This window comes from Stegostoma tigrinum, chromosome 17 (assembly GCF_030684315.1).
Source record: "Stegostoma tigrinum isolate sSteTig4 chromosome 17, sSteTig4.hap1, whole genome shotgun sequence".
Lineage (NCBI taxonomy): Eukaryota > Metazoa > Chordata > Chondrichthyes > Orectolobiformes > Stegostomatidae > Stegostoma > Stegostoma tigrinum.
The window spans coordinates 43,881,900-43,904,524 of NC_081370.1; the positions used below are offsets into that span (position 1 = coordinate 43,881,900).

The 22,625-nt window shown below is 39.6% G+C and overlaps 1 protein-coding gene across 3 annotated transcripts in view; it reads left to right on the plus strand.

Moving 5' to 3' along the window:
* Positions 1–14,787: 14,787 nt before the first annotated feature.
* LOC125459334 (chromatin remodeling regulator CECR2-like) overlaps positions 14,788–22,625 on the plus strand; it is a 69,796-nt gene continuing 61,958 nt past the window's right edge. For all 3 annotated transcript variants that reach the window (XM_059652125.1, XM_059652127.1, XM_059652126.1), the window contains exon 1: positions 14,788–15,130. In XM_059652125.1, the coding sequence (XP_059508108.1) occupies positions 14,993–15,130 (138 nt within the window). In that variant the 5' untranslated portion in view covers positions 14,788–14,992. The remainder of the gene's footprint in view (positions 15,131–22,625) is intronic.

The window sequence follows — 22,625 nt, forward strand, 5'->3', positions numbered from 1 at the left end:
TATTTAAGTGCCGGGTAAGCAAAAATAAAGAGGAAAATTATTATCAGTTGTTTGGTGGAGCAAAACTTTAACGTTGCTGAAAAAGCGTGTTGCCAAAGCTGCTTATATCACACCCATCTGGACAAACGCAAGAATGTCAAGTTTCAAATGGTCACAATTTTATATTGTGGGGAGACAATTGCTGTTTGATGGAAGTTCTTTCTGTTTGGCTGAAGTACTGCCATGGGAAAAGCAATCAGTTTCTCACCCCTGGGGTAATTCTTAAAAGTTACACTGCTTTTGTAAGAATGCTTTACGTCTAGCAAGCATAAACAAACTATGAATTGAGCTCAACCAGTTATATTGATTGTTGGTGTAGTTGTTAGTGCGCCTGTTTTGGGTGCACTTGCTGAACAACTTGGAATCATATCTAATGAAATGTTTTGGGCTTTGTAAGTGTGGGCTACTTGAGTATGATCTTTACTCTTGTACTCTGCCTATTGCAACTAAGGAACATCATCCAAGCATTGGTATGAACAGCTACATACCTGGCATCTCATTGGTCGAAAACAGAACAGCTTTTCAGACTGATGCAGTATCCCATTCATGCAAATGCTATTTGTGTCATCATTGCATACTTGCAGCGTAAAAGGCTTGCTTAAGCTGCTTGACCACATTTTCTTTTTTTCAATAGTATTTAAGTTATGCCACATTGAAATATTAATATCAAATTAGAGCTATTATGAGTAGAGTATCATTATTATTAAAATTATGTACATTTCCCCTGTTGGTTTGCTGAGTGGCTCCGAGACTTACCAATCAATTCAGTGATGGATGTGACTTACGTACGTGGCTTTTTCATACTATTAACAGAGAAAAAGCAAGTTGTGCAGAAGCTTTCAGACTTAGTGTGGTTTTCTGCAGTTTCTATTAAGAGCAGTCGTATGAGAATTCTGTTTGAGGAAAACAAACTTTGGCAGACTAAAGGACAAGTTAAAGGCTTAAGTTCAAGCAAGCTGAAGCTCCTGACTGTAGGAATAAAATTCAACGTGCAGCTTGAGTAATGATATCTGATATCTATTCATTGTTAAGCAAGTGAATGTTCAGCAAGCACCGTAGAAATTTTGCTTGAAAATCCTTTTTATGTCCTGAGGTTTGGACTGCAAATGATCTTCAATGCATCCCAAATTGCTGTTATAAAGCTTAGTGTGAAAACATACATTATATATCAACATAACACAGTGTGGAGCTGGATGACACAGCAGGCTAAGCAGCATCAGAGGAGCAGAAGGGTCCTGACCCGAAACGTCAAGCTTTCCTGCTTCTCTGATGTTGCTTGGCCTGCTGTGTTCATTCAGCTTCACACCGTGTTATCTCAGATTCTCCTGCAACGGCAGGTCCTACTATCTTTATACATCAACATGTTTGAATTGTGGTATGTCTTATGATATTGAAGACAAGCTATGCAGTTAACAATATTTTAAGACAGAAAAAAGCATTACCATTATAAATCCTCCTAACACTGATTCAGATGCCCTTCACATTTGACATCTTAGTTTCAGTTCTCAACCAGAAGAATCATGCAATCATCTTGCTCAGGAGAATATGAGGACGTGACAAAAGATGCAATTGTTAGCTTAATATTTGAAGATAATATACAAAGAACAAGACATGGCTTCAATGATAGCATGAAAAGGCCTGGATGATGGTTTGAACAAGGCTTGTGTGGAATGTGTGCTGTAAAAGTTGCTAGGCAAATGTAATGTTGGCTTTTATCTGGAAGGGACTGTGCGGAACTTTGGTAACACTGCAGTTAGAATACAGCACAGTTTTGGTCTCGTTACATGAGCAATATTGTTGCTTTTGAAATAGTTCACGAGGGTTCTGGAGGCAGAGTTTTAAAGCAAAATGATTGGCTTGATATAAATAGATGGAGCAGGTTGGACCTAAAAGCCATTTTAGTAAAATCTAAGATTTGGAGAAGCTTGACAAGTAGTAGATGCTGCCGCCGCACCCACCCCCACCCCCACCTTTGAGGGAGAAATCTATAATCAGGGACGTGTTTTAAAAGTAAAAAGTAAACTTCCAGCCTTTCAAGCCTATTGCAGTATTGCAGGTGATTTGGCTGGTAGTCAACTTAAGTGTTTTATTTCTTCCACACTAGTTCTGTGTGCCTTAATCATTGGTACTTAGAAATCCATCCATCTCTTCTTCAGAAGAATCTCTCTGATTGAGCCTCCACAGCCTTCTGAGTTAGAGAATTCCGCAGATTTACAGCTCTCATAAATTATAATTTCCATCATCTCTGTCCTAGGTGACTTCCTCCTTCCAGACTGGTCAACCAGAAGAAAAATCCTACCTGCATCTACCCTCTCCATCCTTTTAAGTACTTTGTTGGATTTTAATGAGATGACCTCGTGTTCTTCAAAACTAATAGAATACAGGTCCAATTTCCACAATCTATGTTGATATTTGACAGAGTGTGGCATCAAAGAGCTCTCGCAAAATTGGAATCATCAGGAGAAATCTCTCCATTGGTTAGCGTCAAACTTGGCACAAAGGATGATGGTTGTAGTTGAAGGTCAGTCAGATTTCAGCTCCAGGACATCCCTACAGGAGTTTTTCAGGGTAGTGTCCCAAATCCAACAATCTTCAGCTGCTTTGTCAATGACTGTGCAGTCTATAACAGACATCCCCACTTCTGACCTGATAATGGAGAGACAATGTTCAGAGCCATTCATGATTCCTCTGATACTAAAGTAATCCATGTCTAAATACAGCAAGACATGGACAATATCCAGGCTTGGGCTGAAAAGTGATAATTAACAGTCATGCGATACAAATTCCAGGAAATAACCATAAGTGATCAGAGACAATCTAATCCGTGTTCCTTGACATTTGATAGTGTATATCATCATTGCATCCCTCATTATCAGCATCCAGGGGTTACCAGCCTCAAGAAACTGACTGGACTATCCATAAAAATACAGTAACTGTAAGGCGAGGAATCCTGCACTGAGTAACTCACCTCCAAACTCACCAGAGCTGTCCACTATCTGCAAGGTACAGTTCAGGCTTGTGATGGAATAACTCCCCACTCGCCTTGGTAAGTGAAGCTCCAAGAATACTGAAGAAGCTTGATACCATCCAAAACCTAGCATCCTGCTTGATTAGCACCACATTGATTTGACATCCAGCCACTCCACCACTATCACTACCATCTCGAAGGACTACAGCAGCAGATGCATTGGAACATCATTGCCTGTAAATACCCCATCAAGCCATTCAACATCCTGACTTGGAAAGATATCACTGTTCCTTCAGTGATAATGGGAACTGCAGATACTACACACTCTGATATCACTGTTCCTTCAGTGTTGAGTCAAAATTCTGACTACCTATGATGCATGAACTGCAGCGATTCAAGAAGGTGGCTCATCATCAGCTTAACAGCAACTAGAGACAAGCAATAAATGCCAGTGAGTAACACCTACATTCTATGAGTGAATAAAAAGTAAGGACAAGCCTGCCATCCTGGGAGCAAATCTCGTGAACTCATGTTGCACTCCCTTCAGCAAAAATATCCTTCCTAACTTAAAGAAACCAAGAAGCTAAGGAAATTGGGCATGGCCACAATGTCTCTTTAACAATTTTTATAGATGCACCATAGAAAACATTCTATCTGGATGCATCACAAGTTAGTATGGTAATTGGTCTGCCCAAGACCACAAGAAATTACAGAGAATTATGAATGCCTCCGAGTCCATCACACAAACCAGCCTTCCTTCCATTGACTCCATGTGTACTTCTCACTGCCTCAGAAAAGCAGCCAACATAATCAAAAACCCTTCCCACCCTGGTTATACTCTCTTCCACCCTCTTTCATAAGGTAGAGATACAAAAGTTTGAAAACGTACTAACAGATTCAAGAACAGCTTCTTCTTGTTACTAGACTTTTGAACAGACTTCTCATTTTAGAGTTGATCTTTCTCTGCACCTCTTCTGTAGCTGTAACACAATATTCTGCATTTTGTTTGATTACCTTAATGTACTTATGTAAGGTATGATTTGCCTGTAAAGCACACGAACCAATACTTTTCACTATCTCAGTACATGTGGTAATAATAAATAAATTTTAAAAATCACAGTATTCTACATGCAATTTAACTAAAGTTCTGTGCAATTGAAGGAAGACTTCACCACTCTTGTACTTAAAATCCACTTGCAATAAAGGCCTTCCTAATTGCCAGCTGCGCTCGTATGTAAGCTTTCAGTGACTTACTGATGAAGACTCTCAGGTCCCTTACGTCTTTGCTTTCTAGCTTCTAAACATCTAAGAAATTTTCTTCACATTTGTTCTTCTGACCAAAGTGGATAACCTTTAATTTTACACATTATCATCCATCCATAATGCTATTACCCACTCACTCTGAAGCCACTTTGCAACTTCCTCATAGCACATATTCTCGCCCAGCTTTATGTCATTGGCTAATGTGTAAATATTATATTTTGTCTCCTCATCCATATCATTGATATATATTGTGAACAACTCTGGTTGATCCACCTTCTATCTGTCTTCCCCCCTCTCTATTTATTTCAGAATCCCCTTCCCCTACCCTGTTCTGAATAAGGGTCCAGACCCGAAACGTCAGCTTTCTTGCTCCACCGATGCTGCTTGGCCTGCTGTGTTCGTCCAGCTCTACACCTTGTTATCTCAAATATTGATCCTTGCAATACCCCACTAATCATTGTCTGCTGACGTGAGAATGATGCATGTACTCCTACTCTGTTTTATACCTGTAAGCAAATCCTTATTCCATGCCAGTGTATTACTTCTCATCCCACGTGCTTTAATGCAATTTTACCTCCAGTGGAGGATTTTATCAAAACCCTTCTGAAAATCTAAATTTACAACATCAATTTTGTTGGTAATATATTCAACACACTAACTAGCTTGTCAAACACAATTTCCCATTCTCAGATCCATGCTGATTAGGGTCAATTTATCACAATTTATAATACATGCTCACATTTCCCTACTATTAATGTAAAACTAACATGTCTGTAGTTCCCTTTTTCTCTGCCCTCAGAACATTAGTTTGGAATTCTTGATTACGATTCCAGTGATATTCCAACTATCCCACTATCTCCCAATTAATTTGATATTAATAAGCCAAAGATGGTATAATTTAGTCCAAGGAAACATGACATAGAAAATATTTTATCATTGAATGTTGTACATTAGAGATATTCAAGATACAAATTTTATCATTACTCCAAGGATACAATAGGTCAAGTACAAGTAACATTTGTCAGTTGTAACTAATTATTTCAACAATCAATGAATGAGAAGTGATGTAAGTGGCTCTACTCTGGCACACATGAATTTACACCGTCAAGCAGCCTTAAGAAAACAGATCTTTTGCACATTTCTCAGAGTGCATTCAATAAACCAGGGACATTCACTGATCCATCTCTAATTTTACAGTTTTAAGAATTGTTCCCTCACAAATGTCCTATGGGGACATCATCTGGGATGATAATGCAATTGATTTGGATAGTGAAGATGATGTCTGGTCGATAGAAATGATGAAGTAGCTGCAGTACTGTGTGAGGATAGCAAATAAGACAGAATTTGAGGGTTTATATACATATAAATAAATCAAGACTTACCAGTAGTTTCAAGGTCATTTTCAATTATTCGGTTTATAAATAAACTGAATGCATAAAATGTTTTGGTTTATTGAATGTGTAAAATGTACTCTACCATGTAGGTACAATTTTAAGAAAACAATATTTGGAAAATTATGGTAAGTCATTTTTTTAGGCCAGTTCAGTTTAATTTAATGTAAAGTCGCTTAGTATCTGAAGCATATTAACCTTTAGCACTTGAAGGTTACAGCGTCCCACAGAGACATCTAGTGACAAAAATGCCTACATGACATGCTATTGGAATAGTGGATTGTGAATTTAAGTGACATCAGAAAATAAAACTCACTTAAAATTTTTCATGTATTGTTTTTCCTCAAAAAACTTGCATTTACTGATGTTGCTAATGTAATAAAATGTCGTAAAGTGTTTCACCAGAAGGGAACCAGACAAAAACTGGCACTGAGCCAAATGTAGATATTTTAGGTTATGGGATTAAAAGGTTAAATTTTGGAAGCATCTTTCAAAAAATAAAAGGTGGAGAGTTATAGGGAAGAATTGCAGAGATCGAAGCTTATATAGTGAAAGAAAAAAATCTGTAATGAAGAAGAGAAGGAAATGGGAGTAGCACAAGAGCTCTGAGTTGGAAGAATGAGGGGTTCCAATGTTGCAGGTCTTCTGGTTATACATAGGGACAATTCTAAGATTGAGATTGGGTGTACTGGAATTGTTTAAAACTCCCCAAAATAATATTAGATGGTCAAATCCATGATGTAGATAACATAATGTGATACCAAAAAAAATTGGTGATGGACAGTGAAGAAAATTATCTAAGAATACAAAAAGATCTCGATCAATTGGGCCAAAGAGTGGCAGATGATGTTTAATTGAGAAAACTGCAAGGTGTTTTATTTTAGTAAGATGATCAAAGGCAGGATTTACACAGTTAATGGTAGGGTCCTGGAGAGTGTTGTCAAAGAGAGAGACCTAGGATTCAGGTGTGTCACAAGTAGACAGGGTAGTAAAGAAGGCAGATGCATGCTTGTCTTAATTGCTCATTACATTGAGTATAGGAGTTGGGATATCATGTTGCAGTTGGACAGGACATTGGTTGGGCCACTTTTTGGAGTACTGTGTACAGTTCTGGTCACCCTGCTGTAGGAAAGATATTATTAAATTGAAAAGGTTGCAGAAAAGATTTGCAAGAATGTTACTGGGACTTGAGTTACAAGGGGAGGCTAGATAGACTGGGTTTTTTTTCAGTGAGGCAAAGGAACTTGAGGAGCGATCTTAGAGAGGTTTACAAAATCCTGAGGGGGCAGGTGAATAGAAAAGGTCTATTCCCTCGGGCAGGGGAGTTCAAAACTAAAAGGACTCCTCTCCTCTTTTCTTTGCCTGAGGCATGGTGACCCTCAGCTTAAACCACCACCAGTCATCTCTTTCTATTGGGATAGCACCCCAATGGTGTCGTAAGACTGTAGCTACTCTACCATTACTTTTATCCCAAAATGGTACACGTTCAGTTAAGTACGTGGTGATGTGTAGTTCCTATAACAAGGAAACACAGCTGCCAAATTACTAATTGCAAGGTCTCATAAGTTTTAAATTTTTCATTTAAAACTTAAAATTGCAATGTCCTTCAAGTCAAGTTACTGAAGCCGTAATCATTTGTGGTTAAGTTACTACAACTTTATTAATGGTAATTGAACGTCATTTTAATTGAGGTAACTGACACTTAGTAAGGTCATATATAATTTAGTACTAACATGAATAATTGAGTATGTCCAATTGAGTAGTGCAGAACTTAAAAATAGAAAATTATCCTGCTTTTCTTTTAAAGAAAACATACTTTGATAGGTACCCAAAAGGCTCAAGAGATTTTTGTGAGAAACTTATCACGTTGTCAAGTTCTGTAGAAATGTTAAGATGAAATACATAGAATTAGTTGAATTTATAATGTTTCGTAGCAAGTGAAAAAGAAAAACACACCAGTTCATTTGACTATTAAATGATTTCAAAAGTGATGTGATGCAATCCATGTTAGGATGCTTTTTAAAGAAGAAATTTAATGCAATCCCAACTTTGCTTCTTACCAGCTTAACCCTATACTCCTCCCTATCTCACTATTACTCAGAACTGAGTCATAACAGAAAATTCCCAGGAGGCCAGCAGAAGCCCTTTGGAATTGTCCTCAAAGCATCTTTGAAGAGGTCAATCATCTGCACCTACTCATGGGAGTTTCTGATTTGTGACCACTCAAAATGTATAAGATTAATTTGGAAAGGCACTGAATACAGTCAGTTCTGTGTGTTCTGGCAATGCAAATTGATTAAAAAGGAACTGATGAATAGGGGAACATTATTTCTAAAATGTGAACTTATGTTGGCTATATCATGACTCCGTTGGTGCAAAGAGGAATATGCGTTGACATCACATGATGGCATATATTCAGGGCAAAGCGCTTGATACATTGTTAGTGCTGAAAGTGTCTCTGCACAAGCATCACATGATCGTTTTGTAGACTTTGTCATGAAGTGCTTTCTGTGAGAGGTACAGTACTCAGTGATTTACATTTTTCATTAAATCTTATTATTTAAGACACATATTTAAGAGGCTGATTGCAGTCACTGAGGGAGATAAGGACAGTGTTTTTCAATTTTGGAAGAGCTTTAACATCAAGAATATAATTGATATTATTGTGGAAGCCTGGGGTGATGTCAGGAAGTACTGCTGGCATGCAGCTTGGCAGCTGCTTCTTTCAAGATTTTAAAGGCTTTGATCCATCAGAGGAGCTCCCAAGAATCTTGTGTTGATCTTGCAAAGCAAATTGGATTTGAAAAAGTAAAGAGTGAGGATGTTGAAGAGCTGCTTGAGTCCCACTGTGAAGTTTCACTAGGGCTGATCTACAACAACTTGTTGCTGAGGGGATAGTGGAAGCTGAAGATGAAAAAGATCAAGTCCAGGATGCAGCACCTCAAGAGCTTTCCATTTCTGTTTTGTCTTCTGCCCTGAGGGAAATTGAAAAGTAGTAGGACAATGATTACAACGCAGAATGCAGCAAGGTAGCAGTTCGTGGAATAAGATCTTATTTGGCACCCTATGAACAGCTCCTTCATGAAAGGGAAAAAAAGGGCAAAGCCGTAAAAACTGGATGTCTTTTTTAAAACAACCCCCAAGAAACAGAAGACAATGAGCCACAGCCATCCCCTTCTGGATTAACTATTTTTCACACTAACCCTGCAATCACAGCTGCATCTGAAGGTGGTGATGATGATGATGAAGACGACAATGCCCCTCAGCCCCTGCATTAACAATGCAGCACCCTCAAACCCTCCTTCACCATTAAGTCGTATTGACATTTTTTTCAAGGTAAGCCACTGCATTTATTTTTGTTTCATTATTAGAATGAATTAAACATTTATTCAAATGATGCAATCCTTTGTGCTAGGCTTTTGACTGATTTTTGGGCAATTCTGAGTGATTTTCTTTGGTGGTCCACCCCTGACTATTTTTCTCGTCGGACCCGTTATTTCTGTAGTGTGACTTTCCATAATGTGACTTTGTGCAGGAACACAATTATTGTGTTAGAGCAGAACTGACTGCACATCAAGGAATTTTGATAGCAACTCACAAAGGCAAAGTAGAGACATCAGAAGTAACTCCTAAAATAATTATTAAATAATCTACCAACGTTTCAAGCATCACCTGTCCTGTATGTGGCAAACTCTGCAGACAGCACACTGGACTTACAGCTATTTCACAACCAATTGAACTCAAGTTAAAACAAGTTACTGATCCTCAGGGACTGACTAAGAGAGGAAAGATTGCCACCATGTAGTTATTACCATGTATCTCAGTAGCTTTCTAACTGCTTCACAACAATGACAGACTAGTGACTTAGGAGGCAAAAATGTTAGTAAATTGTACAACTGACCATCAGTTTTCTTTTACAGAAATAAAAATAGGAAATTTTGGAAATACTCAAAAGGTTTGACAGCATCTATGAAAAAGGAAACAGGATTAACAGTTCTGGCTGTTGGCCTTTCATTGAAACTGAAGAACAGAACATAGTGAAAAAATGTCTGTCAGTTCTGACAAGATTACTTTCTGTTAATGCTGTCAAGCATGCTGACTATTTCCAGAAGTTTCCTTTTTTTATATTTTGGAGTTATATCTTGCACTAATGCTAGTTGCGTTGTTTGAAGAGTATTGGCTCTGATCATAGAATCCCTACTGTGCAGAAAGAGGCCACTCACCCAATTGAGTCTGCACCAACCCTCCAAAGATCACACTACCCAGACCCACTTCATCCCCACAGCCCCTTATTTACCATGCTAACCCACCTAGCCTGTGCACCACTGGGCACTCCAGGGCAAATTAGCATGGCCAATCCACCCAACCTGCACATCTTTGGTCTGTGGTAGGAAAGCAGAGCACTCAGCAGAAATCCACACAGACACAGGGAGAATGTGTAAACTTCATACAGACAGTCACCTAGGCTGGAAATAACCCAGATCTCTGGCACTGTGAGGCAACAGTGCTAACCACTGTGCCACCATTGCCACCCATGATATCAGGAAAGTCAGGTCTTAAAACCTTAATTAAAAAATACATGTTTGATGTAGTATCACTTTCTCTTCATTATATTTCTGCATTACATTAGTGACTACGCTTCAAAAATACTTAAAAGTAAAATCCTTTGGGACATCATAAGGTCTTGAAAGAGGTTCCTTCAAGGCAAGTTTTTCAGGACCAGCTTGACAAGTCATTGACATTCAGCACTCAATATCCCATTTCAGTTGAAGTGGTTTTTTGGGTTTATCTTTTTTATATTGTTTCCTATCCCTTCCAAACAAACTGTTATGCTTGATCTATAGTGTTCTCAGCTGGAACTTCAGCTCCAACTGCCTCCCTCTTCTCAGGTCCACGAATGTGTTCTTGCTTTCTAAATCGTGCTCATCGTTCCCACAATATTCTAAATGTTTGAACCTCCTCAATCATGTCTCTACCCAAATAAAATTGAAAGGGTCCTAACCGGAGTCACAAGTAAGAAAAAAGGGAATGAGTAGACCATTCAGCCCCTCGAACTTGCTCTGTCATTCAATGCAGTTGTGGCTGATCTGATTGTGGACTTAACTCCATTCTTTTGCTGACTTTTCATATCCTTCAATTTCCTGAGGGATCAAAAATCTATCAAACTTAGTCTTGATAAAAGCATGTCTTATCATAACACTGAGATTGTTACCATGCAATATCCTTCTTCCTAGAAACTGTAATTTTTCACCACCATTGATATTCAGGAGTATACCACCGTGTTACAATATTTCTTTTATCTAGTCCATGATTGTAATTGCTTAGTCTGGTTCAACTCTTTCTTACTGAGTTTCAGCAAGGCAATCTACTGTAATGGTTTCTCTTTCCAATATTACCTATTTACAATATTACCTCTCGAGTTTGTTGATGAATTTTCAATGTGCCTCTTCTACTTCTCATTGATAAAATGTCCTGCAACAAAATCACCTGAAAAATGTCAGGTTTTGCATGTATGTTGGTAACATCCAGCCCTACTTCAATACTATGCAACTGTTTGCCTGACATCCATGCCCTTGATGAGCTGAAACTTCCCTTAATTAAATGTAGTCTTTGCCCCTCCACACCACCAGAAATGCTTCTCCAGTTGCCAATTCCCTCCTCCCTGGTAACTGACTTGATCAAAAAGTTCTCACCCTCATGTAGTGTTGGACTCTGAACCATTTGCATGATACAATGTAGTCTCTTTGTTACAAAGGCTGCCTGCCTCAGCCCATTTCCTACTGAAAATCTTAAGATGTTTCTATCTCCAGACTCAATGATTCAATGCTTTCCAGGCCAGCCTCCTGTCATCCGCCCTCCGTAAATATTGGCTCAGTTAAAACTCTGTTGCCTTTATCTTAACTCACATGAAATTTCCATCACCACATTCTTGATTTGATTTATTTATTTGCTTTTTTTTTTAAATTATCATGCATTTTCTTACAAAATACAGTGAAAAGTGTTGTATAGGGTCACCACTCTCTGGCGACATCTTAAAAGACCGAAAATTAAACCAAAACATAGTTTATAAAGGCAGAAAAATAAAGTTCAACTTTACAATCCTTGTTACGTGTTCAGTCATGGGCCTGGAGTGGCTAATTGTGGGTCACCTGTCGTTGCTACCACCATGATTCCTCGCTGGACCTCACCAATGTAGCCACCATCAATGCTGCCAGGTCCTGAAATGGCCCAAACTTGACTCTACTACCACCACAAAGAGTCCACTCTGGGTCTATCTCACTGATGCAACTGCTGCCAAGTCTCGTACTGGGTTCAAACTCACCTCCAAGAGCCTGCGCCAGATGCAGATACCATGAGGATCTCAAACTTGCCTTCACCACAGCAGCCTTGTTGACAAACATAGGGTCCTAGACCAGCAACACTTTAACTTTAAAATTAAAATAGCACCCTATCGTTCAAGTCTGACCTGTTGTGCATCCCAACATATTTGGTTCCATTATTGAAATCCATGCCTTAAGCCAGTTTGGCTCCAGTTCTTTCCTTAAGGCTCTGTCTCTCTTTTTCTTATATTCCTTAAAGCTATCTAATTGACAAATTTTTCAGTCACCTCCCTTAATACCTCTTTTAGCTCAGTGACAATGTGCTTATGAAGAACCTTGGGATGAATTAGAATTAGGTTTACTGTTTTCATCTCTAAAAGATACTCCACAAATGTAGGCATTGATCTCTGGAGTTCCCCTATTAATAGCACCACTTCAAGAATGCAGATCCTAACTTCTCTGGTGTCTCCTGTGTATCATCAGCTTATGTTACAATCGATTACTTTTTGATTATTTACCATTGGTATGATCTCAATAGAGCCTATTAACCTAAACCGAAAATTCTATTATATGGCTTTAACCAAAAGAATAAAGTCACACGATGTCATCTTTAAAACACAAGTTTTTATTGTGCAATAATTAAACAAAGCACTAATACAATATTATATTTTGTAAACCTTTATTATTTAAGCCCAAAAGTCTCAGTAGGACACTCAACATTTTACTTCCACACATCTTCTCCCTAGTATTACAGGGTCTTGAGGATTCCTTCATTTATCCTGGGTCCAAACCAAGATGTGCCAGAGCTCTTCATGATTCATTTTGAATCTCCTCAATGTTTTTGCTCCTCTCAAGAGTTACGAGATCTGTTGGGGTCCTTCCACTAGCATTTGTTGAGGTGACCGTTGAACTCCCTTTAAGTACCTCACGATTGTGAATGACACCGTTCAAGCATAGTCTTCATTGCTTACTTGGTCAGTGAATCCAGAATGAGGACACAAAAACATATTGCTGCAGAAACTCAGCAGGTCTGGCAGCATCTGTGGAGAGAAAGCAGAGTTAATATGTCAGATCCAGTGACCCTTCTTGAGAACTGGACCCAAGATGTTAACTCTGTTATCACTCTACAGACATTGCCTGACCTAAGTTTCTCCAGCAGTTTCATTTTCCCTTCTAATTTCCAGTATCCACAGTTCTTTGTTTCTTTTCAAAATCAGAACATTTTTATTTTGAATGCCTTCTGTTACTTGTCTCAGCTGTTTCCCAACATTTATGTTGGCAACTTTATCTCCATCTCCCTTTCTTGGAAAGCAGACAAACCTGACACCTTGCACTCTAATCACATGGCAACATGGTACCCCGAGCAATATCCCCAGGATGTCCCAGATAGAGATTCAAACCTACCGTTCAACTGAAATTACTTATTCACGACAATGGCCTTAGTTTTTCCAAACTGGCATTATTGCTGCATGGTGTTTACATCATTGCTCTTCAAGATAGCAGTAAGATAAACTCCGATTGATTTTGACAGCATGTAGTTTAAGTTTGACCTTCTTTACTCACCGTCCTTCAAATAACTTCTTGGTGCTGCATGTGATGCAGTTAGGAAGTCTTTGGGAGACATGGTACTAAGTGCCAGTTTTTTTTAATGGTTGGACAAGGAGGAGTACAACGTCAAACATGAAAGGCAAAGTTGGTATACAAGAAGATCCTCTCACTAAATAGTTGAGGTTTTTTTTTCTCTCCCAGCCTTCTAGGTTTGTTGGATAAAATCTGTGAAGTTCAATCCTGCATGGTTACAACTTCTACAAAGTTCACTATTTTGCACGTTTTATTTTTCACAAGTATCTTGTCTTTTAGTAACTAATGTGTATTGATGTATATGATATATTTACAAACACGTCAGTCATTTTTTGCACGATGGTTTACACTCTAATTGGACGTTTTGATTGTTAGTCAGATTGAAAGGCCTTTTCCAAAATCATTCCCAATTCAACAACAATGTCGCTCTTCTGACCTGTTATAAGATTAGCCTATACTTCTTGAATATTAAAACTTTAAATATAGTGCATATGGTTTTAATGCCCATATACCTTAATCCGCAGAATTCTGTGGATAAATAAATTCATTACCAATAGGAATCCCGGAAAACTGTCGCTTGGAAACGTCGATATGTTTTCGGTTTCAAGAATGTTCAATTCCAGAGGCCTGTTGGCAGTACAATCACTAATCAAAAATTAAAATAACATTTGGTCTGTAAATGTAGGGATCGCCTGTGATATCATAGCATAATTACGAGTTTAACTATGTCCGTGATTTCACAATTTAGTATTACTTCTTTAACTCCGCTACTGCAGGGGGAGACAAACATAACCTTCAAGATGGTCTTGCATTCCACATACTCACACATAAAGGTGTCATAATTAACAATCAGTAACTATATAACAACGATACCTAACTTGAGGAGTGTCATGCAATCTGAATATTATAAACAGCCATGCTTCAAGAGATCGCGAGCCGGCCGGCTCAAGATTCCAATTGTAACGGGTCGACTTCCGGTTCCCTGGGCACCTACAATCGTCTCACCCAGAGGCGGGGGAAAACAAGGTAATGATAAAGCAAATAAACGTAAATAAAAGAGCAGCACAATAACTACAAGCTAATGAATAATTGCTAAATTGAAAATAACCATCAGTGTGTCTGTTAGTGTTGATTTTTGCTGAGATTTTAGATGGGAATTAGCCTGTAACACCCTCCCCCCCGTCCCCTGCGATGGTAGAAGCGGCGCGGCGCGGGCCGGTCCGGCTGTTGGTCACAGTCAGTGAGAGCCGAGCGGCGGAAGCGGCAGCAGCGGTGGTGAGAGAGGCCGGCGGAGCGGTGTGAAACTGAGCCGGAAGGGCACCGGCCGAATAGAGAGAAGTCAAGCCAGTGAAGAGAGGAGCCGGGGGAGTCTGTCTGTGTGTGTGTGTGCGCGCGCGCGTGTCCCCGGGCCGGATGGGAGCGGCGGCTCGATGGCGCAGCCGGGCTGTGTGAGGTCGAGAGGCCGAGTGTCGGTGGATAAGCTGCGCTCCTGGTGGGAGGTGCCGGCTATCGCTCACTTCTGCTCCCTGTTCCGGGCTGCCTTCTCGCTGCCCGACTTCGAGATCGAGGTAAATGTTTGAGCCGAAGCCGAGGTGACGGTTTTTGGTGGGGGGAGAGAGAGTGTGGGCCGACGTCCTGACCCCCCGGGATAAGGCACTATCTTCATTCGGAGACCAGCCGGTAACGAGAAGGAATTGACGCCGCCTTCTGTTTGGCTGCTCGGAACCGGCTCCTTCCCGGCAGCGTTGTCGCCTGAATTTCCAAGGCCCAACCTCTCTCTTTTGACCCCTCCCCCCGACCTCTACTGTACCGGCTTCTGATAAACCATTGGGATTGGGAACAGGGGAATTCCACCTTTTTCCTGCGCCCTTAGTTTCCCTTTTAGCTTTCGGGCTTAGATTAATCGATGATCCCTCACCTCGGCCTCATTAGCTTCGACTATTATTCCTCGGGTTAGTGTTTGTTGCCCACCTTTTATGTTTAGTTATTGTTTTGTCTAGTCCAGCTTTAGGGTTGGGTTTTAATTGGCTTCTTTCGCATGAGTTTCGGTTTAATTATTGTTTTCTCCTCGTGCGTTTAGGTTTATGTTATCATACTGTTTGCTCTTTAAGTTTGTTACAGAGATAGTAGGAATTGCCGATGCTGGAGAATCTGAGATAACACGGTGTGAAGCTGGATGAACACAGGCCGAGCAGGAAAGCTTGACGTTTCGGGCCGGGACCCTTCAGAAAATCTGCTGTGTTCAAACAGCCTCACACCGTGTTATGCTCTCTAAGTTTGTCAGGTTTGCCCCAGCCTCTGAGCTTTGCTAAATTTACTGTTTCTCTTTGGGTGTTATCTTGAATATGTTACAATGGAATTGAGTAATCCAAGTGGGCCCAACCATGATTTAAGAGGATTGAAATCCTTAAACTGTACCTTTCGAGTTTGTTTACATTTCTGTTTATAATACAAGTATTAATATAGAGGGGGGGAAAAGCTTACGTGTGTATATATAGATTGTATCGCCTTTTACGACTACCGGACGTCACAGTTCTTTAGATCCGCTAAAGTGCTTTTGAAGTGTAGTCATTGTTGTAATATGGGAAATGCAACAGCCAATTTGCACACGTGTGATAATTATCAAATTATTTATTTTTGTGATGTTAACTGAGTGATAAATATTGTACCAGGATACCACTGATAGTTCCCCTGCTGCTCCTCAAAATTAATAGCGTGGGATCTTGTAAATTGATGTGGGGCAGGTGGCGGATGACGGGTGCAGAGAGTGTCTCAGATTAACGTCTCATCTGAAGTCCACCCATTCTGACACTCACTTGGTATCGCACTGTTGTGTCAGGCTTGATTTTTGTGCTCGGGTCCTACAGTGGGGCTTGAATTTGTGGCTCGGAGTTTACCAACTGAGCTACAGTTGACGTTGATTCAATTTAGTGTCTCCTCTGTACAATGAATTATGATTTGTATAAATGACTTGGATGTGAACCTAGGTGGTATGGTTGGTAAGTTTAGCAGATGATACCAAAATTGGATGTGTAGAGTACAGTGAAGATTACCTCAGAGTACAACGCGATCTTGATCAGAATAGTCAGTGGGCCGAGGAATTGCGGTTGGAGTTTGCTTTAAATAAAGGTGAGGTGCTGCATTTTGGAAAGGCAGGATTTCTACACTTAACGGTAAGGCTCTGGAGAGTGTTGCTGAACAAAGAGACCTTGGAGTGCAGGTTCATAGTGCCTTGAAGGCAGAGTAGCAGGTAGTTAGGATAGTGAAGAAGGCATTTGATATGCTTGCCTTTATTGGTCAGTGCATTGAGTAACAGGAGTTGAGAGATCATGTTGCAGCTGTACATGACATTGGTTTGGCCACTTTTGGAGTGTTGCATGAAATTCTGACCTCCCTTCTGCATAAAGGATGTTGTAAACTAGAAAGGGTTTGGAGGGTTTGAGCTATAGGGAGAAGCTGAATAGGCTCGGGTTATTTTCCCTGGAGAATTGGAGGGTGATGGGGGAGCTTCCAGAGGTTTATAAAATTGGGAGGATCGTGGTTAGGGTAAATAGGGATGGTGTTTTCCCTGCAGTAGGGGAATCCAAAAGCAGAGGGCACAGGTTTAAGGAGAGAGGGGAAAGATATAAAAGGGACGTAAGGGGCAACTTTTTCGTGCAGAGGGTGGTGCATGTATGGAATGAGCTGCCAGAGGAAGTGGTGAAGGCTAGTACAATTACAACTTTTAAAAGCCACCTGGATGGGTGTGTAAATAAGAAGGGTTTAGAGGCATTTGGGCCAAATGCTGCAAATGGGACTAGACAAATTTCAGATATTTGATTGACATAGACGAGTTGGACCGAAGGGTCTGTTCCCATACTGGATGACTCTGACTCTATAGTCTTGTTTAGGAATGCTGTAACCAGTGTGTAAAAACAACAGGGAAAAAAAATTACGTAATTTAACAGCAGCAATGTTGCAATTGTTCCTTTTCATTTTTTTTTGTTTGACTATTGAGGCTTAGTGATTCATCTCCTGTAATCTAAAGCATGACGTTGTTCATTTTATAATGCCTCTGTGTAGGCGAGAAATGGTGAAAAATACCTTGAACCAGCAGAGGCAGTGACGTAGTAATGTTTCCTTTTAAACAAGGTGTTGCTGCAGAGTCTCACAGACATATGAGCCTCGATTGAGAACAGCTTATTATTTTCTTCCTAATGTGTTGCATTCAGTAAAACAGTGGTTTCCAAAATTAAAGGAGGTGAAAGCTGAACACTTAAACCAGAACCAGGGAAAGAGAACTTAAAAAATTAAATAGCATGTGACTGTAGAGTATCTAGACAATTTAGTGTCTATTGCTGGATTTAAGAAATTGTTTTCATTCAACATTAACCTTGCTATATTCACAAAGACAAGTATCACAGCACAGATTATAAGTCATTTATTTCTGATGTTGTCACGTCTAATATGCTATAAACCTGATTGTGGCTGCTTACACACCTCGTGTACATGTGCGTGACCAGTCATGTTAGTTGTACTGCTGTTTTTATTGCTTTTTTATAGAAATAAAGATTTTGAATACGCATAGCAACTTTCATTACCTTGGCGTGAGTCAAAGCACTTTACAAAGCCAATTGAGTACTTTTTTTAAAGTGAATTTGCTGTCATGATTTAGGAAAGCTGATGGCCAATATATGGTGGCAAGTATCAATTTGATAATGACTGGATTTTAATGATATTTGTTGAATGGGACACCAGTCTTTGGGAAGAAATCCTCTCTGTTTCAAAAAACAGCTGTGGAACTTTTAAAATAGAACTTTTGTATCCATCTAAGAAGGTGTCTGGGACCTCAGTTTAACGTCTCATCGGAAAGCTGCTCCCTCAAACGGTCCTGCACCATTTTCTCTCTAGTCTGTAGAGTGGGGCTTGAATCTATAGTTTTCTGACTTGGAGTTGATCAAGACTCGGTTCTTCCAGCTCATTGTTACTTTCTAGTTAAATACGGCCAAACTTCACAACACTCATTGCTGATTCACTCTCTTGCTGACTCATTTCTACACAGCAATTGAGTTTCTCAGCAAATTTTGAGAGAAATTTTCATGATTGCCCCTAAACAGGAGATTGCATAATCCAAGCAGTTCCCTTTTGTGTTAGTACTTTAAGAAAACACTTTGGACTATTGGCTGTACTCTTCAATTTTTGGAATAATTCACATTTTTATTAAGGTATTTTAACCAAAAAAGGAAAGTAATAGCATCGTGGTTTAGAGGGCTCTAACCTCTGTAGCTGGGTTAGAACACACCTCAGTGTTGGCAAGAAATTTGCTACAGCCTTCTAGTAGCAAATGAATTACAGGAACTCAGTTTGTCTTACACAATTCCATATTTTAGTGGAACTGTAATGCTAACTGTATGAAGCCAATTTTTATCTCAAAGGATTGTTGCTATGAGAAAAGTAACATTGATGCAGTAGGGATTTCTTCTTTTGTGATGAGATTTAAGGTGGATAATAAAGTTGATGCAGATGATCTGTGCCGTACTCAAGGGACTTGATGCACTGTATGAAAATAAAAGCATATGGTCGAAAAGCAATGAGTAACTGCTCTATCAAGATTGCCTCACGCAATCATTATACACTAAGTGATTTAGAGCATCCATGTCCACCAGCATCATGTAATCTCATGAAAGAGCCATGAATGATTGTGTTCCATGGCCAGTTTAAAGTGGGGTGTTGGTATGGGCGTTCATGTCTGGAAAATTCCTCTGCATGATCAAAGCTAGCTCAAAAAATCATTGACTTATACTGATTAAATAAGGCAACAATTTCTTAAAGTTCCATGTACTTTAGAGGAACAATTAAACATTGCTTATTTGCCCTAAAATTTTTGTGTGGGAAGCATTTGGTTGAAAAAGGGGGGGGGGAAAAAAGTGTTTGAAAAACAGTGATTTTAGGGAGACAGTTCCAGAACCCGGGACCTTGACATCTGGATAACAATCAACAGTGAAGTAATTAAAATCTGGGCTACTCAAGGCCAGAATTGGAGGAGTACAGATAGCTTGAAAAATTGTATGCTGGAGAAGATTACGCGTGGGGTAGGTTGAAGTTACAGAATAATTTGGAAACTGGAGTGAGAGCAATCAAATCCAAGTATCTCTTAACTGGGGATCATTTTAGGTCAGTGGGTTCAGATTTGACGGTGGCCAGGGATTTGGTATGAGCTAGGACTGTGACAATTTTGGATGGTCTCAGGCTTGAGGCTCCTTTGTGAGAAGGTTGCAAAGCCTGTATTAAAATAGTCACGCCTATAGGGAAGGTGGTATCTGCCAGGAGCGTGCTGCTTGGGAAAGTGGAGAGAGACAGTAATAACGTTTGAGGCATTTAGACAGACATGTAAAAGGAAGAGTTTTGTTTAAATGGTGATGCAGTGGGAACTGTAAATGTTCAAAGGGATCAGCGTGACCTTGTACACTTGCCAATGAAAATGAACAGGCAAATGCAGTAAGCAGTTAGGAAGGCAAGTACTAAGTTGGCCTTCATTGCAAGAGCATTTTAAGTTCAGAGGTAGGGCATGTCTTACTGCAATTGTATGTACTTTGGTAAAACCATACCTGGAATATTGAGTGCAGTGTTGGTTTCCTTACTTTCAAGAGAATTTGCGTGGAATAGAAGGACTGTGGTGAAGATACATTGGGGATGGCAGGACTATTGAAGGCATAAAGATTGGTTACACCGGGCCAGAATTCACTGGAGTTTAGAAGAATGAGGGGATCAAATTGAAGTGTGTAAATGCCTAACTGGACTAGGTTGATTAGATGTAGGGAGGATGTTTTCCTTGGTTGGAGAGTCTAGAACCAGGACCACAATGTCAGTAGATAAGGGTAGACCATTTCAGGCTGAGATGAAGAAATATTTCTTTACCTAGAAGGTGGCCAGCCTTTGGAATTTGCTGCATCAGAATGCTGGGGGCTGGACCACTGAGTATATTTTTAATAATTGTTTAGATATTAAAGGCATCAGATATATGGGGCAAAGGCAGGATATGGTGTTAAGGTGGAGGATCCGCCATGATCATACTGAATGGCAGAACAGACTTGAGCAGCTAAATACTTTATTGGTATTGGTTTTTGGTTCATATGCAATATCACTGGCTGTTCTTAGCACATTTGGAAATAATTGTTAGCTTGAACACAATGCTGTCATTATTTTCATCTAACTGTATTGAGTCTGCAAAATTTAAAATAGAACCCAGGCATTTTTAATATCTGTGCAACAAAGGTGTATAAGGTGGGCAAGCGTTCTGGTGGTCCTTTTCTGTATGAACCTTTTACAAAAGTCATTGTCACCAGGAATGTAATGTCTTAGACTCTAGTAGAGTTAAGGAAGAGGCCAATTATAGTGTTACTCAAGCTTCATAAACTGCTTCAGATACAATAAAGTGAAAGAGGAATGGTTATTATAAGCATTTAATGATTTTTATGAGGAGAAACTTCAGCCAGTTTTGAATTATTGGAATTCATTGCCACAGAAGTCTGTGGAGGCCAGGTCATTGATTATATTTAAGACAGAGATAGGTTCGTGACTGTAAGGGGGTCAAAGGTTACGGGGAGAAAGCAGGAGAATGGGATTGAAAAACTTATTGGTCATGATTGAATGGCAGTACAGACTCATAGACCGAATGGCCTAATTTCTGCTTCTGTGTCTTATTTGCTTCTGTGCCATGTCAGCGTTCCACCTCTGAGCAGAGTCCAATGCAGGGCTGTGAAGTTAAATGCACTTTCAGTTTATAAATTGACTGCATTAATGTCACAAATGGTTAGCCTAGCCAAAGAGAGAGTAATGGCATTGGGCTTTTTGTTCGCAGAAAACATTTCAGGTCTCTCTATTCTCTTTCACTGTTACATGTCTGGTCAGGATAGTGAACTGCGGAAGAATCAAATCGCACAGTCCTGAATCAAAAAAACACTCCAGTCCGGTAAAGATCTGTATAGAACAATTTGAACGACGAACTAGTTTCAGAAACATGCTTAATCCCATCACCAAGAATTTGTGCATTTTAGTAGCATTTTAGTGAAGAACAAAGAGAAAATTAAAAGCATAATAGTAATTAAGCAGGTCAACTGCATTCTTTGAATATACCAGCATACAATGAATGGATTCTGCTCTGATGAAGGGTCTAGGCCCGAAACGTCAGCTTTTGTGCTCCTGAGATGCTGCTTGGCCTGCTGTGTTCATCCAGCCTCACATTTTATTATCTTACAATGAATGGATAGTGGCTTTAAGTTGACAAATTAATCAGCAAGGGTATTAGGAAAGAGAAAAGAAAGTCTACAGTTGCTGTTGCTGCAAAATTAAGATTGTGAACATTGCGCAAATGTGTTGAGATGGCAGTCACAGATACAAAGAAAGATTTGAAACCAGTTGCAACTGCATTAGCAGTTACATTGAGAAATATTTTGAACCACAGTCATGGGAGAGATGTGCACCCCTAAGATGTAAGCGGAGTTGAAACCATGAATAAGCATGAAATAACACATTATCTAATATATGTTAATTATTTAAGTATTGGAGCAATGTGAGCCATAAGGTCTCACCCAAATTGCAGTTACTCAAGTGGTATCAATAGTGGCTTTATTTTAATTACAACTAATCAAGCAATTAAGAGTGACTTGGTGTCAGATTTGTGTGGCAATGTTTACTTTGAGAGTTGGCCTGCTGTCAAGTAAGTGTACCTACATCTCTGCCCTGAGGTCTGGGCTCAAGTCCCACCTCGTACAGAAATTTGTCATAACACATCTGAACTGGTTGATTTTAAAAATATCTACTGAGAACATGTATCACTGAAAATGTCTGACTGGTTTTGAAATATCTTAACATGGTGCTCATTTTCAAAAAAAAATGTGGCACAAAGCACAATCGATTATTTGTTTTGAAGTTGTGAAAATTCCTATCTTAGTAATTGTTCAAAACTGTTTAGATGTTGCCTGATGATCTTTGTGTCTCTTTTTTGAGGAAGTGGCGTCTTGACAGACTTTGAAAAGCCCTTGTATTGTTATATGCCTAGACAAACAAAATGTATTAGACTGT